The sequence below is a fragment of the Arachis stenosperma genome, chromosome 3, assembly GCF_014773155.1.
Source record: "Arachis stenosperma cultivar V10309 chromosome 3, arast.V10309.gnm1.PFL2, whole genome shotgun sequence".
Classification (NCBI taxonomy): Eukaryota; Viridiplantae; Streptophyta; class Magnoliopsida; order Fabales; family Fabaceae; genus Arachis; species Arachis stenosperma.
In genome coordinates, this window is record NC_080379.1 from 27,914,447 (window position 1) to 27,933,943 (window position 19,497).

General features: G+C 31.6%; 2 protein-coding genes across 2 annotated transcripts; one reads left to right on the forward strand and one right to left on the reverse strand.

Annotated features, from left to right (window-relative positions):
- Positions 1-365: 365 nt before the first annotated feature.
- Positions 366-2,419, forward strand: LOC130967405 (uncharacterized). Its single transcript, XM_057892250.1, has one exon. The coding sequence runs from the start codon at positions 456-458 to the stop codon at positions 2,343-2,345; it is 1,890 nt and encodes a 629-aa protein (XP_057748233.1). The 5' UTR covers positions 366-455; the 3' UTR covers positions 2,346-2,419.
- Positions 2,420-5,332: 2,913 nt separating this feature from the next.
- LOC130967367 (chromo domain-containing protein LHP1-like) lies at positions 5,333-8,837 on the reverse strand. Its single transcript, XM_057892184.1, has 6 exons — positions 8,565-8,837; positions 8,457-8,482; positions 8,293-8,379; positions 7,453-8,184; positions 5,801-5,861; positions 5,333-5,696 (listed from the first exon to the last, which is right to left on the reverse strand). The coding sequence occupies exons 1-6, from the start codon at positions 8,766-8,768 to the stop codon at positions 5,655-5,657; spliced, it is 1,152 nt and encodes a 383-aa protein (XP_057748167.1). The 5' UTR covers positions 8,769-8,837; the 3' UTR covers positions 5,333-5,654.
- Positions 8,838-19,497: the final 10,660 nt, after the last annotated feature.

Genomic DNA, 19,497 nt, shown 5'->3' on the forward strand with positions numbered 1-19,497 from the left:
AATTATAATAAAGATATTTTTATAAAATAAATTTAAAAGAGAAAAATAGTGTATTTATTTTGGCGAAAAAATGAATTCATGAAGATTTGACACCTCATTTCTATTAGTCGAGAGAAAACTCAATTTTAATATATTATAAGTAGATATAAGTAGATAAAATATAATTATTTATATAAATATGACATATCCAATAAACACATAATTATTGTACTCATTTTAGACATACCTTCAAACGAGATATGTATATTATTAACTCATTTACTTGAATTTAAATATTTATTTAAAAAAAATCCGTCTCCGCGCTCTAATTTTTCCTATAAAATTGCACTGAACCTGTTCGCTCAAAACAACCATCCTACCATTTTCGCTCGGTTTCCCAAGTTTCGCATCGACGTTGGCCTCTCGCATGTCTTCATCACCATTTCATTTCAACCCACACACCAGCAACAAGTGCGATGGTCACTCTCCTAGGCCCACCTGAAATCTACAATCCTAAACCAAAATCCTTCCTAACCCCAACCTCCACCGCCACCACCACAACCCCAATCGAACCCTCTGATCCCTTCATTGACGTAATGGTTTCAAAATTCAACACCAGAACCACCATCCAACCAAAACCACCAATGGGATTCACCGAAAACAACTCCGCAACCTTCTTGTCATCCGGCAACCCATGCCTCGACTTCTTCTTCCACGTCGTCCCCGACACTCCCCCGGACTCCGTCAGAGAGAGGCTCCACGTGGCATGGGCCCACAACCCCCTCACCACACTCAAACTAATCTGTAACCTCCGAGGCGTCCGTGGCACCGGCAAGTCCGATCGCGATGGCTTCTACGCCGCTGCCACGTGGCTATTCTCTAACCACCCTAAGACACTCGCAGCCAACGTCCCCTCCCTCGCCGATTTTGGATATTTCAAAGACCTCCCTGAGATACTCTACAGGCTTCTAGAAGGTTCCGATGTGCGCAGTCATCAGAAGCAGCGGTGGCTTAGCGTTAAACGATCCAGCAAGAGGAACAGGCTAAAGAGGAGGCCATTCAAATCAAAGCCCTTACAGAAGGTTTCGGATCCTGTGGCGGAGAAAGAGAAGGCCCATGCTTTGAGGGAAGAGAGGAAACTCGCCATGGCCAAGAAACTCCTCGATCGTTACAACAGCGATGAGAATTTTCGGCTCCTCCACGATAGCGTCTCGGATCACTTCGCCGATTGTTTGGAAAATGATCTCCAGAATCTGAATTCCGGTGCGTTGACCAAGATCAGTCTTGCAGCAAAGTGGTGCCCTTCGGTTGATTCTTCTTTTGACCGATCAACGTTGTTGTGCGAGACTATTGCCACGAGGATCTTCCCTCGCAACGGTAACCCTGAATATGAAGGAATCGAGGAGGCGCATTATGTTTACAGGGTCCGCGATCGGTTGAGGAAAGACGTTCTTGTCCCTCTGAGGAAGGTTCTAGAACTTCCCGAGGTTTTCATGGGTGCGAACCGTTGGGATTCAATCCCGTACAACAGAGTCGCCTCCGTGGCCATGAAGTTATATAAGGAGAAGTTCTTAAAGCATGACAAAGAAAGGTTTGAGAAGTACCTCGAGGACGTGAAGTCAGGGAAGACTACCATTGCAGCCGGCGCTTTACTTCCTCACGAGATTATTAGGTCTTTGGGGGACGGAGATGGCGGTGAGGTGGCAGAGCTACAGTGGAGCAGAATGGTGAGTGACATGCTCAGTAAAGGTAAGATGAAGAACTGTTTGGCTGTGTGTGATGTTTCTGGGAGCATGGATGGGGTCCCCATGGAGGTTTCTGTGGCATTGGGACTATTGGTGTCTGAATTGAATGAGGAACCATGGAAGGGAAAGGTTATCACATTCAGCGAGGAACCTAAGCTTCATTTGATTGAAGGCGAAGATCTTCGTTCCAAGGCTGAGTTTATTAAGGAGATGGAGTGGGGAGGAAACACAGATTTTCAGGCTGTATTTGATCGCATTTTAGAGGTGGCTGTGAATGGAAAATTGAAAGCAGATCAGATGATTAAGAGGGTATTTGTGTTCAGTGACATGGAGTTCGATCAAGCATCCGCAAACCCTTGGGAGACTGACTACCAAGCAATTATTAGAAAATATAGTGAGAAAGGTTATGGCTCTGCCGTTCCTCAGATTGTTTTCTGGAATCTAAGGGATTCGAGGGCCACTCCGGTGCCATCCACCCAGCAAGGAGTGGCGCTCGTGAGTGGGTTCTCTAAGAATCTGTTGAGCTTGTTCATGGACAATGATGGCGAAATAAGTCCTGAAGCTTCCATGGAAACTGCAATTGCTGGCCCGGAGTATCAGAAACTTGTTGTGCTAGATTAATTTCGTACCTTAAATAGAGTTTTCTTGATAATTGCAGATGAGCAGTTGAATTAAATAAAATGAATTATCCTTAACTACCTTTCCTTGTAGATGCTTGGTGTGTGTTTTCGATTGTGTTTATTGATGTTGCTATTGCTGTAGGTCATAATCTCGATAATATTTTTCATTCAGTTAATACTGATGGATTCAAATATCGTACTAATCCTAGTGTCCAAAGATTACTTCGATTATATCAGCCTTGAACCTTATCTGGAGGTTATTACTTGAATGCAAATCACTTGCAGATTATTGTTATTTGAGATACTTCAACATCTGATGCATTGATATATGTTGTCTGTTATGTTGGGAGCTAGCAAGCAGAAGAGTAGCATTGGTAAGAAGTCCAATGTCTAATTTTGAACTTTTGATCTTATATTTTAATTAATATAGAAGCAGCTATTATTTGCTTTTCCTAATCTGAACTTGTTCATATGGCACAGCTTTTGTTTCTATATTCTACATTTAGTGCTTTTATGTTACTTGTGTCTTTACAAGCAATCACACTATGTGTTCTGATTTGTTTCAGATGTTTGACAAATATGTGAGAATGCCAAGATTTTAGTTTCACTAGTTTGGCATCTGTTTCTTCTGGCTTCTGTTGTATGAATTTACCCTTTTTGGCCCAATTTTTAATACTCCTCTCTTAAATAACAGTTTTATATTTGATTTTTCTTGTCATGGAAAATAAAATATTAGCAGAATTTTGCTTGAACCATGGTTTCTGCTCTGAGTGCTCTCTTTGTGAATGACTGACTGAGGATGTGAAATTGTTATGTGTTTCTTTTTTTTTTTTTACAAAGTTTCTGGACCTTCAGATAACGTGGTGTGTGGTATACCCTTTGCTAAGTACACACAATATATGAGACGAAACCGTTGTTAACATAACATTCATTGGGGGAATCATCCACTGTTATATGTTTTTAACTTGGGAGAAGCTTTGAAGAGCTGAGTTAAGACAGTAAATGTCTTAGTATTTGTGGATGTACATACCTTGATTTGTTACCCTTTCCCTTCTTATAGTAACGTAGACATTACTCCCTTAAATTCGTAGCCATTTTCCCAACTTAATTTTCTGACTTCGTAACGCCTTCATTAACTATTGCTTTTATTACCTTGGATACATTACCTGTTTGATTTATTATTTTCCGTTATTGCAGTGTAACGATTTCGGAAGCTCTTTTTCTAAGAACATTTGGCCTTGTCCATAACACAAACGCAAAGTACTATTTTGTTCTTTGGAACTAGCTAGACGCTAGTTGCTATTATTCCAATAAAATACATGTCTTTTATTTTTTGCTTTGATCACATTGAAAGAATGATCTACATGATTATATTATTAAGAATGACTCTTCAATTCATGATTAGATAAACAGATCACTTTTCTTTGCCTTTTATATTAGTTATTCACTATTATGCATGGACACGTTATGGAACACATGAATACATGAATTTAAAATTCTTACAAGTCACGGAGACACCGTATATATATAAAATATAAAATTTTTTAAGATAAATTATGATGATATTTTAGTATTTTATTAATATTAAATATAAATTAATTTTTTATTGTTTTTAATATTTTTAATTATATAATATATTTAAAATATTTTTTAATAATTAATAATATATACTATTTCTAAACTCATTTCAAGAATAGATATTAAAAATAAGGCTGGACGTGTGGACACGTGACATGATAGTACTTAGCTGTGTCCAAAACCGAAAAAGAATGTTTTAATTTTTTAAAACACAGTTGGACATAGAAAACATGCATGTCAGACGAGTGTTGACGAGTGTCGTATCAGAAATATGTCCGACACGCAAACACGACAAATTAACAAAGTGTTCATGCTTCAAAGACATACTGGGCAGAAATGGATGCAATTCTTAGAGATGTTATCCAAATGTTGGAGGAAGCTCCAGATGTGGGAGTCACATGGGCACCATGGGGAGGCAACTCTTTGGCTCATCAACTGGCATCAATGACATCAGATAATAGACTTGGGAGACAATTACCTATGATGAGCATAATCAGACGAGAAACGAAAATAGCTAATTTATATTAGAATAGAGGGAGAGAGAGTTTCAGGTTACATGATAAGAGTAACAACCCAAGTCCAGTGGAAAGAGGAACCAGAACCACTAATCACACAAGCACCAATGTGACAACTCTGGAACAACAAAATCATGGAAATCAAACAAGGCAAGAGCATGGTGGCAACCCAGAGATTCGATATGAAAGAAGTATTGGAACCACACAAGAAAGCAATAAACAGATACAATATAATCAATGAGGCCTTAGCAGAAATCAGAATTGAGGATGGGAGTTTTTGAAGAGTGGCGGTGAGTATAAGGCGCACTGAGCTAATGAAAATAATAATCAGGTTCTTGCGCAAAGACAAAAAAATAAAAAAATATGGAGAATAAATTAGTGCAATGGCTAGAGAGGAGTGGTACGAAACAGAAGCATTAGGAAAGCCGTTAGGTAGGAAAAGCGACGTGTAACTCCTTTCACCATGAAGAACTGTTGCTGAGGAAGATGAGGAAGGAGATCCTTGGCGTTCTGAGCTCAAAGACGACAATGGTCATCGTCTCTGATACTGGCGGCAAAAACATGAGCAAAGGCGTCAGGGAATCACTGGGGTTGAAGTTCCAAGAAAAACTCCTTTTCATCATGAAAACAGGGGCTAAGACTGAGGAGGCGGGAGATTGTCGTTCAAAGGGGGGAGGGGAGGGAGGGGCGGGAGATGCACAAGGAACTGGGTCGGGTACTGTGTAGTCGATAGGGTTGGGTTTCTGCTACCAGCTTGACCCAAAAAAAAAAAAAACTTACTATACTTCTCTCATTCGTATGATCAGTATTGGGTAGACAGACCTAATTCCTTTTCATAACAATTTCTAAGAATGAACCCAGTTACCACGAAAGTTGAAGTTTCACATTAAGAACAGGAAAAAAGGGTGATCAACTTTCACAAATTTCAGTCCATCCACACACCAAATTAAATTTAAATTGCGAAAAACCCAATATGTGCAAAGCGGTTATAAGTTATAACAGGGTGTAGGAACAGGTTTCTAAAGAGAAAACTACGATTTCCTAGTCATGCTCATGTTAACACACTTGTCATACAAGCACGTTAGCAATTGGTCTAACTGTTGTTATACAGTAACCGGCCTTTAACTAGCTAGTGCCTCTATAAATACATTCTTTCTATACCACTGAACAGCAAAGACTGGAATATCTAACTGCACAAGTCCCTTAAACATGTTCAATCATGGAATGTACCGGAGATGCTGCTCATAGTAATTGATCAGCTGAAACATCATTAGCAAAAAGTGTTAGAGCCACAGACCATAAACATTTTGAGAAGCTTCAAAGGACATAATCAAACATTGATACGGTTGGGGTAGCAGATTACCAGGAGGGGATTGTGTTCCTTTAGATATTTGTTATCCACCAAAACTTCTGCTCCGTCGCACCTGTGACGTTCATAAAGGGACCATTATGCAAAGAAGCAAGCTTTATGATTATTAAAAACAACTGACTTCACTCCAGTATTCATAAAAGGAGTGGAAAGGATACCAAATTTAACAACAAAATTACTTGTGGAAATTAGACCTCATATAATCACGTAATATGAGCCAAATGAAAGTAAGTTTCAATCATAATAAATATAAATGTCAAGTTGCAATTATACAAAATAAATAGCAAGCTACATTTATACGAGTTCATTCTACATTTGTCCATTACAAATCTACAACATGAAACAGAAATAAATTACATTGCAAATATTACCAACAAAAGTTTGATCAATATTTCTTTCTACAACAAACAATAAATGTATGGTTTAATTTGATCAAGTGACATTTTTCATTATATTAAAGGAAAACACAAAAACCCCTCCATTCATCATCAAACATTCTTCTCTCCATTCCTCCCCCACCATAACACGAAATTCATAACTGGTGTGGTTGAAGAGAATGTTCGGGAACAAGTTGCAAAATGAAGATTAAGCTAGTGGGAGGCTATTTTCCTTGAAGGAATTGATATTTTGGGACCATAAACAGTTACTTTTGATAGATAGAAGCTCATGAAATCCCAATCTCAGCATGAGGGTTCAAAACAAAAGTACTTCACATTACAATCATACAACACACGTAACTAGGCGGCTATAGAATTAATTAATATGTAATCACTAATTAATTATAAATAGGTTGACAACAAGCGGTGATGGTGGTGGACTGGTGGCAATGGAGCAAAGAGAAGAGTGTTGGATGGTCTGAATGTGTAATACTGTGATCTGGTAGGGACAAAAAAGGTGGAGGTATTCTTGGTATTTCATGTCAATAATAGATAGCTTAGAGAGGATTAGTATAAGTTGGACTAGAGGGGTGAGTGTAATTTACCGCCTTTTTTTTGTGCTTTTTCAAATAGCCATGGTCACAAGTGATTGGAACAAGCTAAACTTCAGAACTTTGATAATTCAAATTTTTATTCATGAGTTCATCATTCAATGCTCATAATGGTGAGCTGCAATATGCATCAAATGTAAATTAACAAATTTTGTGCATGAGTATATGACTAAAGTTCAGTACGTTAATTGATAGAGTGGGGCCTAGTAACAGGTTTGGGGTATTTTACAAGAGAAGAGATAAGTAGCTCTACTCTATTAGCTGATAGTTAGCAATTCTAGATTGGTTTAACCGGCTGTTGGTTAGTTAGCTCTACTTCTGACCACCTATTAATAGGTGTATTGTAGTTAGTTTTGGTTTTATGCTTTTCTGTTTTGTCAATTCTGTTAGAGCTGGAGAGAAACTCTCTCTCTCAGTTGGTAGTTCCAACTGTCTAAGAACCTTCTAGAGAGTGCGATTTGCAATCCCTTTTCAGCAATAAAGTCCTAACGTTCTACTAGCTCCTGGTTCTATCACAATTCTACTAATTCTACTTGCTTGTTGGATTTAAGGTCCTTAATTATGACTTCATGAACATACTCATGAAAACTACTATAATTATCAGCTTCTATATCAAGGTGTAGCTACAAAATATGGGACAGTTAGTTGAGTGACTAACCTCACAGCAATAAAGGTCACCAAGATATCCTGTGTGTTGCCAGACAATGAAGCTGAATAGCCTATTGGCTTTATAATCTTGACAATATTCCCTACATTGCAATTCCTACCATGACTATTATTCCCCACATCACGAGGCATTCCTGCCCGGCCTGTTCCAAACACACTGAATGACTTCTGAGTATCAACAGCCTCAGATGGACACTTGAATCGCTTCACAGATCCTGATTTCCTCCTTTTTGCGCCTCTGCAGCGGTCACTTTGAGGTGGGTCCATGGAATTCACCTTCAAATCACCAGCTGGATGACCATTTCCTGCGGAGGCATTTACTAGTTGAACATGAGGTGCAAGATTATCTGCATCAACCCCATTGTTTGTTGTTGCTCGAAGTTCACTGAGCTTTGGATCGTAGTCATTTTCCTGACTCCTCAGAATAATTTGGCCGGAAGCAACCGCAAACCCATTTTGATTGGGTGGTTGCGCCCTGCTGCCATCAGTGTTAGTTTCCGATTCGTCAGCAAAGACAACCGTCTGAGGATTGGCTGGAAGATCGGGAGGAAGAGGGCCTGCAACTGCAAGAGGTTCAGGTTCCGGTTCCAAATGGTGGTCAGCTGCGGGAGTAGGGAAGCGTCTAAGGGTGTAAGAAGTGGCGGAGCGGTGGTGCCTCTTCTTGGGATGTGTGTGGTGATCAACGTGCTTGCGTTTGCGCCTCCGCTGTTTTCCAGATCTCAGGCTAGATTAAGAAAACACAGAAAATTAGGGAAAAGAACACTGCATAATGATGCATGGCTTGGAATTGAATAAAATTCCTAAATGGTTACGCGAATTTCGTAGTTTGTACCAGTCCTCAAAAGCATCGATGACCTCCGGAACTGACTGGAGATTGTCAAGAGGCTCCCATGTGTTGGCAGTCTCGGGCCATCCCCGCCTGTCAATGTCATCACCCATCAATCAAATGTACAACAACACAAATAATCAAACAAGGGCTCATCAAGGGAAACTGACCATTTGATAAGGTACTGGAGTTCACCCTGTGTGGTTTTAATAGCAATAGCATTAGCATTTGATTATAAGATGAAATAAATAGACAGAGACAGATGAAAAAAGGTGCACCTTGCGCATCCTCTTACGGCGAATGGCCTCAATTTCGTAGAAGCCGTCATCAAGGTTGGGAGAGTTAGAGTGAGGGACAGTCACAAGGGTTTGGTGATCCCCTCCCATTCTCATTCCCATTCCCGTCTCCGTCTTGTTTTGTAGAGCGAGCTGAATCTGCTCATCATTTGCAGCAGCATCGCTCTTCTTCCTCCCTCCCTTCATTTCAATCCCCACCTTGTTCTTGTTTCTCTCTCACGCAATGCAGCAAACAACGCCTAAACCCCCAACCTCTTCAGTTCCCCGCTCTTTAATAGGACTGACCGACTGATACTCTGAATTCTTTTCTCTTCTAACTTCTTCTAGTACATTTTTTAAGCTAAACAAAATATAAAAAAATATTAAACGATGAAAAATTATATTTTATAAACAAAATTTAAAAATACAGAATTTTTACATTTATTTGAGACTTTGAGTAATTATTATTTATTTTATTTTATTTTATTTTATTTAGGGTTTAGTTATTATCCATATCAACTAAATAAAAATAGAAAAAATAGGAACAACAGAGTTAAATGTTAAATTAAAAAATAAAAATCTTATATCTATTTCTTTATATATAAAAGTTAATTAGTAGTAGTCTTTATATTTGACAAATGAATGCGATCTATGATCCACACTTAACATTATAAAGTTGTATATTTTTTTAGTATATATAAAAGTCTAATCTTTTTATATATAAAAATTTGTATATATAAAAGCTATCTTTTTAAGTAAAAAAATATAAAAATCTCTTTATATATAAAAATTAACTAGTGGTAATCTCTATACTTGACAAATGAATGCGGTCTGTGATCGACATTTGGCATTATAAAATTGTACATTTTTTAGTATATATAGAAATCTAATCTCTTTATATATAAAAATTTGTATATAAAAAAGCTATCTTTTTAAGTTAAAAAATATTAAAAAAATATTAAATAATAAAAAATATATTTTAAAAGAAAAATTTAAAAATTAAAAATACATTTTTCTCTTTTATCTACAAACCACATCTATAACTTGTTTTTCTTTGCTTTCACTATTTTTTTTATCAAACTTTTAAGTAAATGTTTTTTTTATAGAAATCTTTACATTTGTTTAAGACTTTGAATAATTATTATTCATTAAATTTTTTTCTTCTAGGGTTTAGTTGTTATCTATATCAAATAATTGAAATAGAAAAAGTGAGAGTAAGAGAATTAAGTGTTGAATGGAAGAATAAAATCTTATTATTTATTAATATATAATAGGTTTATTGGGTTGACGAGTATTATAGTTAAACACTTAACAAGTGTTAGGTTTATTTAGTTGAGAAGTGTTATAACAAAATACTTGACAAGTGTTGAATTAAAGAATAAAAATCTTATATCTATCTCTTTATATATAAAAGCTAACTAGTGGTAGTCTCTATGCTTGACAAGTGAATGTTGTCTATGATTGACACTTGCCATCATAAAATTGTACATTTTTTTAGTATATATAGAAGTCTAATCTCTTTATATATAAAAGACTGAATATATAAAACCCATCTCTTTATATATAAAAGTTAACTAGTGGTAGTCTCTATACTTTACAAGTAGATGCTGTTTATGATCGACACTTGACATCATAAAGTTGTATATTTTTTTAGTATATATAGAAATCTAATCTCTTTATACATAAAAGTCTGTATATATAAAAGCTATTTTTTTAAGTAAAAAAATATAAAAAAAATATTAAATGATGAAAAATTATATTTTATAAAAAAATTAAAAATAAAAAAATATATTTTTCTCTTTGATCCACAAACGATATCGATAACTCGTTCTCTCTTTGCTTTCACTATTTTTTCATCAAACTTTCAATTAAATATTTATTTTTTTATATTTTTCTATTTTTTTGATAAAATTTTTTACATTTGTTTGAGACTTTGGGTAATTATTATTCATTTAATTTTATTTTTTTTTCTAAGGCTTAGTTGTTATCCATATGACCATATCAAATAATTGAAAATAGAAAAAATGAGGGTAAGTGTAAGGTCCCACATCGGTTGGAGAGGGGAACGAAGCATGTGTGGATACCTCTCCCTAGCATGACGCGTTTTGACGAGTGAGTGTGGGGGGTTTCGGCTATCATCCCTATCGTCAAAGACAAAACAGTGAGGCATTGTGTGTCAAAGTGGACAATATCGTGCTAGCGGGTGGTTTGGGCTGTTACAGATGGTATCAGAGCTGGAGCCCGAATCGATGTGCCAGCGAGGGCCTCGCTCGGCTCCCTTAGGGAGGTGGTTTGTAAGGTCCCACATCGGTTGGGGAGGGGAACGAAGCATGCCTTATAAAGGTGTGGATACCCCCTCTCCCTAACATGACGTATTTTGACGAGTGAGTGTGGGGGGTTTCGGCTATCATCCCTATCGTCAAAAGCAAAACCGTGAGGCCTTGTGTGCCAAAGCGGATAATATCGTGCTAGCGGATGGTCTGGGCTGTTACAGTAAAAGGATTAAGTGTTGAATGGAAGAATAAAAATCTTATTATCTATTAATATATAATAGGTTTATTTGGTTGACAAGTGTCATAGTTAAATACTTGACAAGTGTTAGATTTATTTAGTTGACAAGTGTCATAACTAGATACTTAATAAGTGTTGAATCAAAGAATAAAAATCTTATATCTATCTCTTTATATATAAAAGCTAACTAGTGGTAGTCTCTATGCTTAACAAGTGAATGCTGTCTATGATCGACACTTGGCATCATAAAGTTGTACATTTTTTTAGTATATATAGAAGTCTAATCTCTTTATATATAAAAGTCTGTATATATAAAAGTTATTTCTTTATATATAAAAGCTAACTAGTGGTAATCTCCATGCTTGAGAAGTGGATGCTGTCTATGATCGACACTTGGCATCATAAAGTTATATATTTTTTTAGTATATATAAAAGTTTAATATCTTTATATATAAAAGTCTATATATATAAAAGCTATCTTTTTAAGTAAAAAAATATAAAAAATATTAAATGATGAAAAATTATATTTTATAAAAATAATTTTAAAAATTAAAAATTTATTTTTCTCTTTGATCCACAAATGACATCGATAACTCGTTCTCCCTTTGTTTTCAATATTTTTTCATCAAATTTTTAATTAAATATTTATTTTTTTATATTTTTATAGTTTTTTGATAAAAATCTTTACATTTGTTTGAGACATTGGATAATTATTATTTATTCAACTTTATTTTTTTTAGGGCTTAGTTGTTATCCATATCAAATAATTGAAAATAAAAAAAAATAGGAGTAAGAGGATTAAGTGTTGAATGGCAGAATAAAAATTTTATTATCTATTAATATATAATAGGTTTATTTAGTTGACAAGTGTCATAGTTAAATGCTTGACAAGTGTTAGATTTATTTAGTTAACAAGTGTCATAGCTAGATACTTAATAAGTGTTGAATCAAAGAATAAAAATCTTATATCTATCTCTTTATATATAAAAGCTAACTAGTAGTAGTCTTTATGCTTGACAAGTGAATACTGTCTATGATAGACACTTGCCATCATAAAGTTGTACTTTTTTTAGTATATATAGAAGTCTAATCTCTTTATATATAAATGTCTGTATATATAAAATTTATTTCTTAAAATTATAAAAGCTAACTAGTAGTAGTCTCCATCAGTGGCGGATCCAGAAATTTTATAAAGAGGGGGCCGAAAACAAAAAATTGAAAGTACCATATTAAAATTAAAAATTTTAATAAAAAATAATTATATTTTAATATTATTTTAAACTAAAATTAATTTTAAAAAAATCATTTATATTAAAGTTTTTTTTCATAAAATTCTAATTTTTATTCGTATTATAAAAGATATAAAATAAATAATATAAATTATTTTCTCTAATACTTTTAATATATATATTTTAAAATAAATTAATGAATATAATATATAAGATATATTCATATTAATAAATAATTCACTTAATATATTTTGATTTTAATATCATAAAAAATAAAATTTAATCTAATTTATTTTTATGTATATTTTTTTATTACATTCAATTAGTAATTATTATAAAAAATAAATAATTTACTTAATATATTTTGATTTTAATATCATAAAAAATAAAATTTAATCTAATTTATTTTTATGTATTTTTTTTATTATATTCAATTAAGAATTATTATAAAAACTAAAGTATTTTTATATAATAATAGATAGAAAAATTATAAAAAAGATCAAAAAATTGAAAAAATAAAAATAATAAATTTAAAATGCATGAAATGAAATTTGAACCCATGTGTTGGAGTATAACATGCTTTTCTCTAACCATTGAACTAGTAGATATATTATCTAAAAATTTACATATTATATTGTATATATTTTAAGTTTTAAAATTTTAGGGGGGCCATGGCCCATGCAGGTCCTCTCTGAATCCGCCTCTGGTCTCCATGCTTGACAAGTGGATGATGTCTATGATCGACACTTGGCATCATAAAGTTGTACATTTTTTTAGTATAGATAGAAGTCTAATATTTTTATATATAAAAGTTTGTATATATAAAAAAAGTCATCTTTTTAAGTAAAAAAATATAAAAAAATATTAAATAATAAAAAATCATATTTTATGAAAATAATTTTAAAAATTAAAAATTCATTTTCCTATTTGATCCACAAACGACATCGATAACTCGTTTTTCCTTTACTTTCACTATTTTTTTCATCAAATTTTTAATTAAATATTTATTTTTTTATATTTTTATATTTTTTTGTTAAAAATATTTTTATTTGTTTGAGACGTTGGGTAATTATTATTCATTTAATTTTATTTTTTTTATGACTTAGTTGTTATCCATCAAATAATTGAAAATAAAAAAAAGTGAGAGTAAGAGGATTAAGTGTTGCATGGAAGAATAAAAATTTTATTATCTATTAATATATAATAGGTTTATTTGGTTGACAAGTGTCATAATTAAATACTTGACAAGTGTTATAGTTAGATACTTAATAAGTGTTGAATCAAAAAATAAAAATCTTATATCTATCTCTTTATATATAAAAGCTAACTAGTGGTAGTTTCTAAGCTTTACAAGTGAATGCTGTTTATGATCGAAACTTGCCATCATAAAGTTGTACATTTTTTTAGTATATATAGAAGTCTAATCTCTTTATATATAAAAGTCTGTATATATAAAAGTTATTTCTTTATATATAAAAGTCAACTAATGGTAGTCTCCATTCTTGACAAGTGGATGCTGTTTATGATCGACACTTGACATCATAAAGTTGTACATTTTTTTAGTGTATATAAAAGTTTAATATCTTTATATATAAAAGTCTGTATATATGAAAACTATCTTTTTAAGTAAAAAAATATAGAAAAATATTAAATGATAAAAAATCATATTTTATGAAAATAATTTTGAAAATTAAAAGTTCATTTTCCTCTTTGATCCACAAATGATACCGATAACTTATTCTTCCTTTACTTTCACTATTTTTTTTTATCAAACTTCCAATTAAATATTTATTTTTCATATTTTTATATTTTTTTGATAAAATTTTTTACATTTGTTTATTATTATTCATTCAATTTTTGTTTTTCTAGAACTTAGATACTTGACAAGTGTTATAGTTAAATACTTGACAAGTATTAGATTTATTTAAATGACAAGTCTCACAGCTAGATACTTGACAAGTGTTGAATCAAAGAATAAAAATCTTATATCTGTCTCTTTATATATAAAAGCTAATTAATGGTAGTCTCCATGCTTGATGAGTGAATGCTGTCTATGATCGACACTTGGCATCATAAAGTTTTTCATTTTTTTAGTATATATAGAAGTCTAATCTCTTTATATATAAAAGTCATATCTTTATTTATAAAAGCTAACTATTGGCAGTCTCAATACTTGTCAAGTGGATGCTGTTTATGTTCGACATTTGACATCATAAAGTTGTATATTTTTTTAGTATATATAGAAGTCTAATTTCTTTATATATAAAAGTATGTATATATAAAAGTTATTCTTTTAAGTAAAAAAAAATTAAATGATTAAAAATTATATTTTATAAAAAATTTTAAAAATTAAAATTACATTTTTCTTTTTGATCCACAGACAATATGGATGACTTGTTCTCCCTTTATTTTTACTATTTTTTTCATCAAACTTCCAATTAAATATTTATTTTTTTATATTTTTATATTTTTTTGATAAAATTTTTTACATTTATTTGAGACTTGGGGTAATTATTATTCATTCAATTTTTTTTCTAAGGCTTAGTTGTTATCCATATCAAATAATTGAAAATAAAAAAAGTGGGAGTAAGAGGATTAAGGGCCCTTTTGAAAAACTTTAGAAGTAACTTTTTTAACTTTTGATTTATGAAAAGTATGAGTATTAATATCGGGTGCAATTTTCAAAACCAAATTGCAACTTTCTAAGAAGCTATTTAGGGGCTTATAGAGAAGTTTAAAAAAAAATGACTTTTCTCATAATACTTCTACTTTTCATCACATTTCTATAAAATAAACACTTTTAGAGTTAAAAATCCAAACACAAAATAACTTATTTATAAGTTACTTTTAACAGAGTTATTTATTGTTTAAGTTATTTTATCAAAAGAAACTTAATTAAATTGGTTACCCAAACTGGACCTAAGTGTTGAATCGAAGAATAAAAATCTTATCATCTATTAATATATAATAGGTTTATTTGGTTGACAAGTGTCATAGTTAAATACTTGACAAATGTTCAGTTTATTTAGTTGACAAGTGTCATAGTTAGATACTTGACAAGTGTTGAATCAAAAAATAAAAATCTTATATCTATCTTTTTATATATAAAAGTTAATTAGTGGTAGTCTACATGCTTGACAAGTGAATGTTGTCTATGATTAACACTTGATATTATAAAATTGTACATTTTTTTAGTATATATAAAAGTCTAATCTCTTTATATATAAAAATTTATATATATAAAAATTATTTTTTTATATATAAAAATTAACTAATAATAGTCTTCATATTTGACAAGTGAATACTGTTAGCACACGTCTCGCCAAATCAGGCGGTTCGAACGCCTCTTATCATTTGAGTTGTTGTCAAGGTCTGGATGAGCCACGTTGTGTGTTGAGTGGGAAGAAATTGGCATGCAGTGGTACACCTTACCAGGCAGCAGGTTCAGGGGTCTTGTAAATATTTTCATTTGAAGGCCATCTAAAGAGGGAATACATAAAATATGAATATATGTGGTAAATTTTTAATTTTTGGTCTGAAATTATTCTTTTTGGTTTATGACTGGACCAGTTAGGTTGGACTTACTAATGGGCCATTCAGTTGGTATCTAAATAATTTCAACGTTCTTCATGTTTGGTACCTAAATAAATAGTGTTAATAAGATGAATTAAAAAAATGGAAGTAATGGCCCAAAACAACTAAAAAAGAAATGAAAATATAGTATGAAAATTAATTTTGAGATGTTCAAATTTAAATCGCATTACTCTAATTTTGTCTTTTTGTCATCCATGGTGTACAATAAAATTTTGTCTTTTTGTCGTGGTGTATAATAAAACGGTGAGGTATGTTAGAGAAAAAAAAAGTGAGAATTTAAAAATTTTAAAAATTTTTTATTAATATTTTTTTATTACCAAAAATATAAAAATATTTGTCATTTAATAGCTATAATAATTAATAAATATTAAATAAAATAAATTTTTTTTTTGTTTTTTAACATTACTAGTAAAAATAATGATGATGGAAAATAGTTAAGTTGAGAAAATACATTATATGTTTTATATTACAAAATTTAGTATATTTAATATAACAATTAGAACTCTTGGTCACCCATTTTAAAAGACACATAAGAGATTGGATACAAGGACTTTAAAATTTAAAAAAAAAAAAGTGGTACTATATTATAGGAAGGTGGCTTTGCAGCTCTTGTGATATTTGTGCGCTCTTTTATCCGCCTTCGTCGTCTTCCCATTACTATCGCATAGTATTTTAGTCATCGACTCATACTCTTAGAACTTTCGACCAGCAGCCTGAATCTCAACTCCGACCGTATCAGATAGGACAACACACCAGCAGCTCAAGATTTTATTCTCATCTTTAATATTTTCGATCTTCTCAATTTAATGAACTGAATATTGAATTATGGCAATAAAAATTAATTTCCTGCAATAATATATTTATAAACTCTTTAGGGTCAGTTTGAAAAGTTGTAAAAATGATTCTTTCTGAATTTTTGACTTATGAAAAATAGTAGTATTAATGTTTAGTACAATTTTTAAAATTAAATTATAATTTTTTAAAAAACTATTTGAGTGCTTATAGAAAAATTAAAAAAATATTTTTTTATAATAATTTTTTATTATATTTATTTTAAAATAAATATTTTTAGAATAAAAGTTAAATATAAAATAATTTATTTATAAACTATTTTTAATATAACCATTTATTATTTAAGGTATTCTTTTTGAAAAGAACATAATTAAATTATTTACCCAAACTAAAGTTTAATATTTAATAGTTTTTCGAAGCAACAATTACCATAATTTATTATTGACCCGACCTCATTTCAGTAGGACCAATCCATCTTAAACCAAAAAGATATCTAAATTGGGGAAATTTGCGTAATAATCTCTCTAGGGAGCCAATGAAATATTTGTACAATATATACAATGGGCTATGAGTCCCATACTATTTAGAATAATCATCCGGGTACCAGCGATAATAAACATCTCATGTCATGAAAACCACTCATCTCAAAAGCTTAAGTTGATTTTGGGGTTCACCAAGGATCGAACTCTTGACCTTTCAGATCTAGAGCTCTGATACCATGTCATGAAATCACTCATCCCAAAAGTTTAAGCTGATAGGAAAAGGTAACATTAATGGTTATATCTCTAGTACTGAATCGGACATCCCTAAACTTCCATTATACACATTGTACAGATATTCTATTAGCTCCATATACTTCCTCATTGCGTAATTATTGAGAACTAAAATGCTCAAAATGGAACTCATGTTAAGTAAGGGACAGGCTGCGAAAAGGTATAAGAAACCCATTAACCGGTGTCAGATTTTACCACGTAGGGAGGCGTTCGAACCGCCTGATTTGGCGAGGCGTGTGCTAGCATATATAGAAGTTATCTCTTTATATATAAAAATTAACAAGTAGTAGTCTTTATGTTTGACAAGTGGATGTTATCTATGATCAACACTTGGCATCATAAAGTTGTATATTTTTTTAGTATATATAGAAGTCTAATCTCTTTATATATAAAAGTCTGGATATATAAAAGTCATCTCTTTATATATAAAGCTAACTAGTGGTTCTCTCCATACTTGACAAGTGGATGCTATTTATAATCGACACTTGACATCATAAAGTTGTACATTTTTTAGTATATATAGAAGTCTAATCTCTTTATATATAAAAGTCTGTATATATAAAAGCTATCTTTTTAAGTAAAAAAAAATATGAAAAAAATATTAAATGATGAAAAATCATATTTTATAAAAAAATTTAAAAATACATTTTCCTCTTTGATCTACAAACAACATCGATAACTCATTCCCCCTTGCTTTCACTATTTTTTTCATCAAACTTTTAAGTAAATGTTTAATTTTTTATTTTTTTATATTTTTGATAAAATGTTTTACATTTGTTTAAGACTTTGAGTCATTATTATTCATTCAATTTTATTTTTTTCTAGGACTTAGTTATTATCCATATCAAATAATTGAAAATAGAAAAAATGAGAGTAAGAGAATTAAGTGTTGAATCGAAGAAAAAAAATCTTATTATCTATTAATATATAATAGGTTTATTTAGTTGACAAGTGTAATAGCTAAATACTTGACAAATGTTAAGCTTATTTAGTTGACAAATGTCATAGCTAAATACTTGACATGTGCTAGGTTTATTTGGTTCACAAGTGACACAAATAAAATAAGGATCTAAAAACTATTTCAATTATTTATGATATCTATAAATATATAATAGGAATGTAGTTGTGGTCTTTATTTGATAAATGTCATAGCTAAATATTTGACTAACAAGTGCTAAGTTTTTGTTTTGGTAACTTACCACTTTTTTTTTGTGACAACAGGTGCTAAGTTTATTTGGTTGACAAGTGACACAAATAAAATAAAAATCAAAAAACTATTTCAATTATTTATGATGGATAAAAATATATAATACACTTTATCCTTATTATTTTAACATTAATTCAAAACTAATGTTACAAATGGTTATTTGTTTGTTTGATTGTTTCCAACATATTGTTTAAAAGGAATGATTGAGTTAAGCGCAATCTTTCCCTTTTGAATATACTGATTTAAATTTAGGTTAAAAATGAATTCTTTGCTAGATTTTCTCTATCTCTCTTTCTCTTCTTTCTGTCTTGTGCTTACTTTTTCTCTGATTGAGTAAACACAAATGGAGCTATCATTGAAGAGGATGAAAAAGCAAAGAGCTTGCTACTGATGGAAGTAGTAACAGTGACTACTGATAATACAAAAGGAGAGAGATAAAGAGAGTAAAAAACAGAACGAAATAGAGAAGAAAATAACACAGTGACGAAAAGAAGCACAACGGAAGAAGGAGTAAAAGGAGGCGACGACGGTGATGGATTGAGAAAGAAGGAGGCTACATCGAGAGAGAAAGGAAGAGAAGTGAGGTGACGATGGTGATGAAAGCCACAACGCTGTTCGATCTGCAAAATAGCGTCACAGTCGCTCCTTTACTAACAACGACAGAGGGTACTGTGAATGCATTGAAACAGTTCGTTACGACGTCGTTGTACATCGGGAATTTGGACCCTGATATCGATGAAAGACACATGTACGATTTGTTCGATCAGGTCGGACAATGGTTTCGGTTTGTTTTGTCCCCACCCTTTTCTCAAAATTATTTTTGTTTTGTT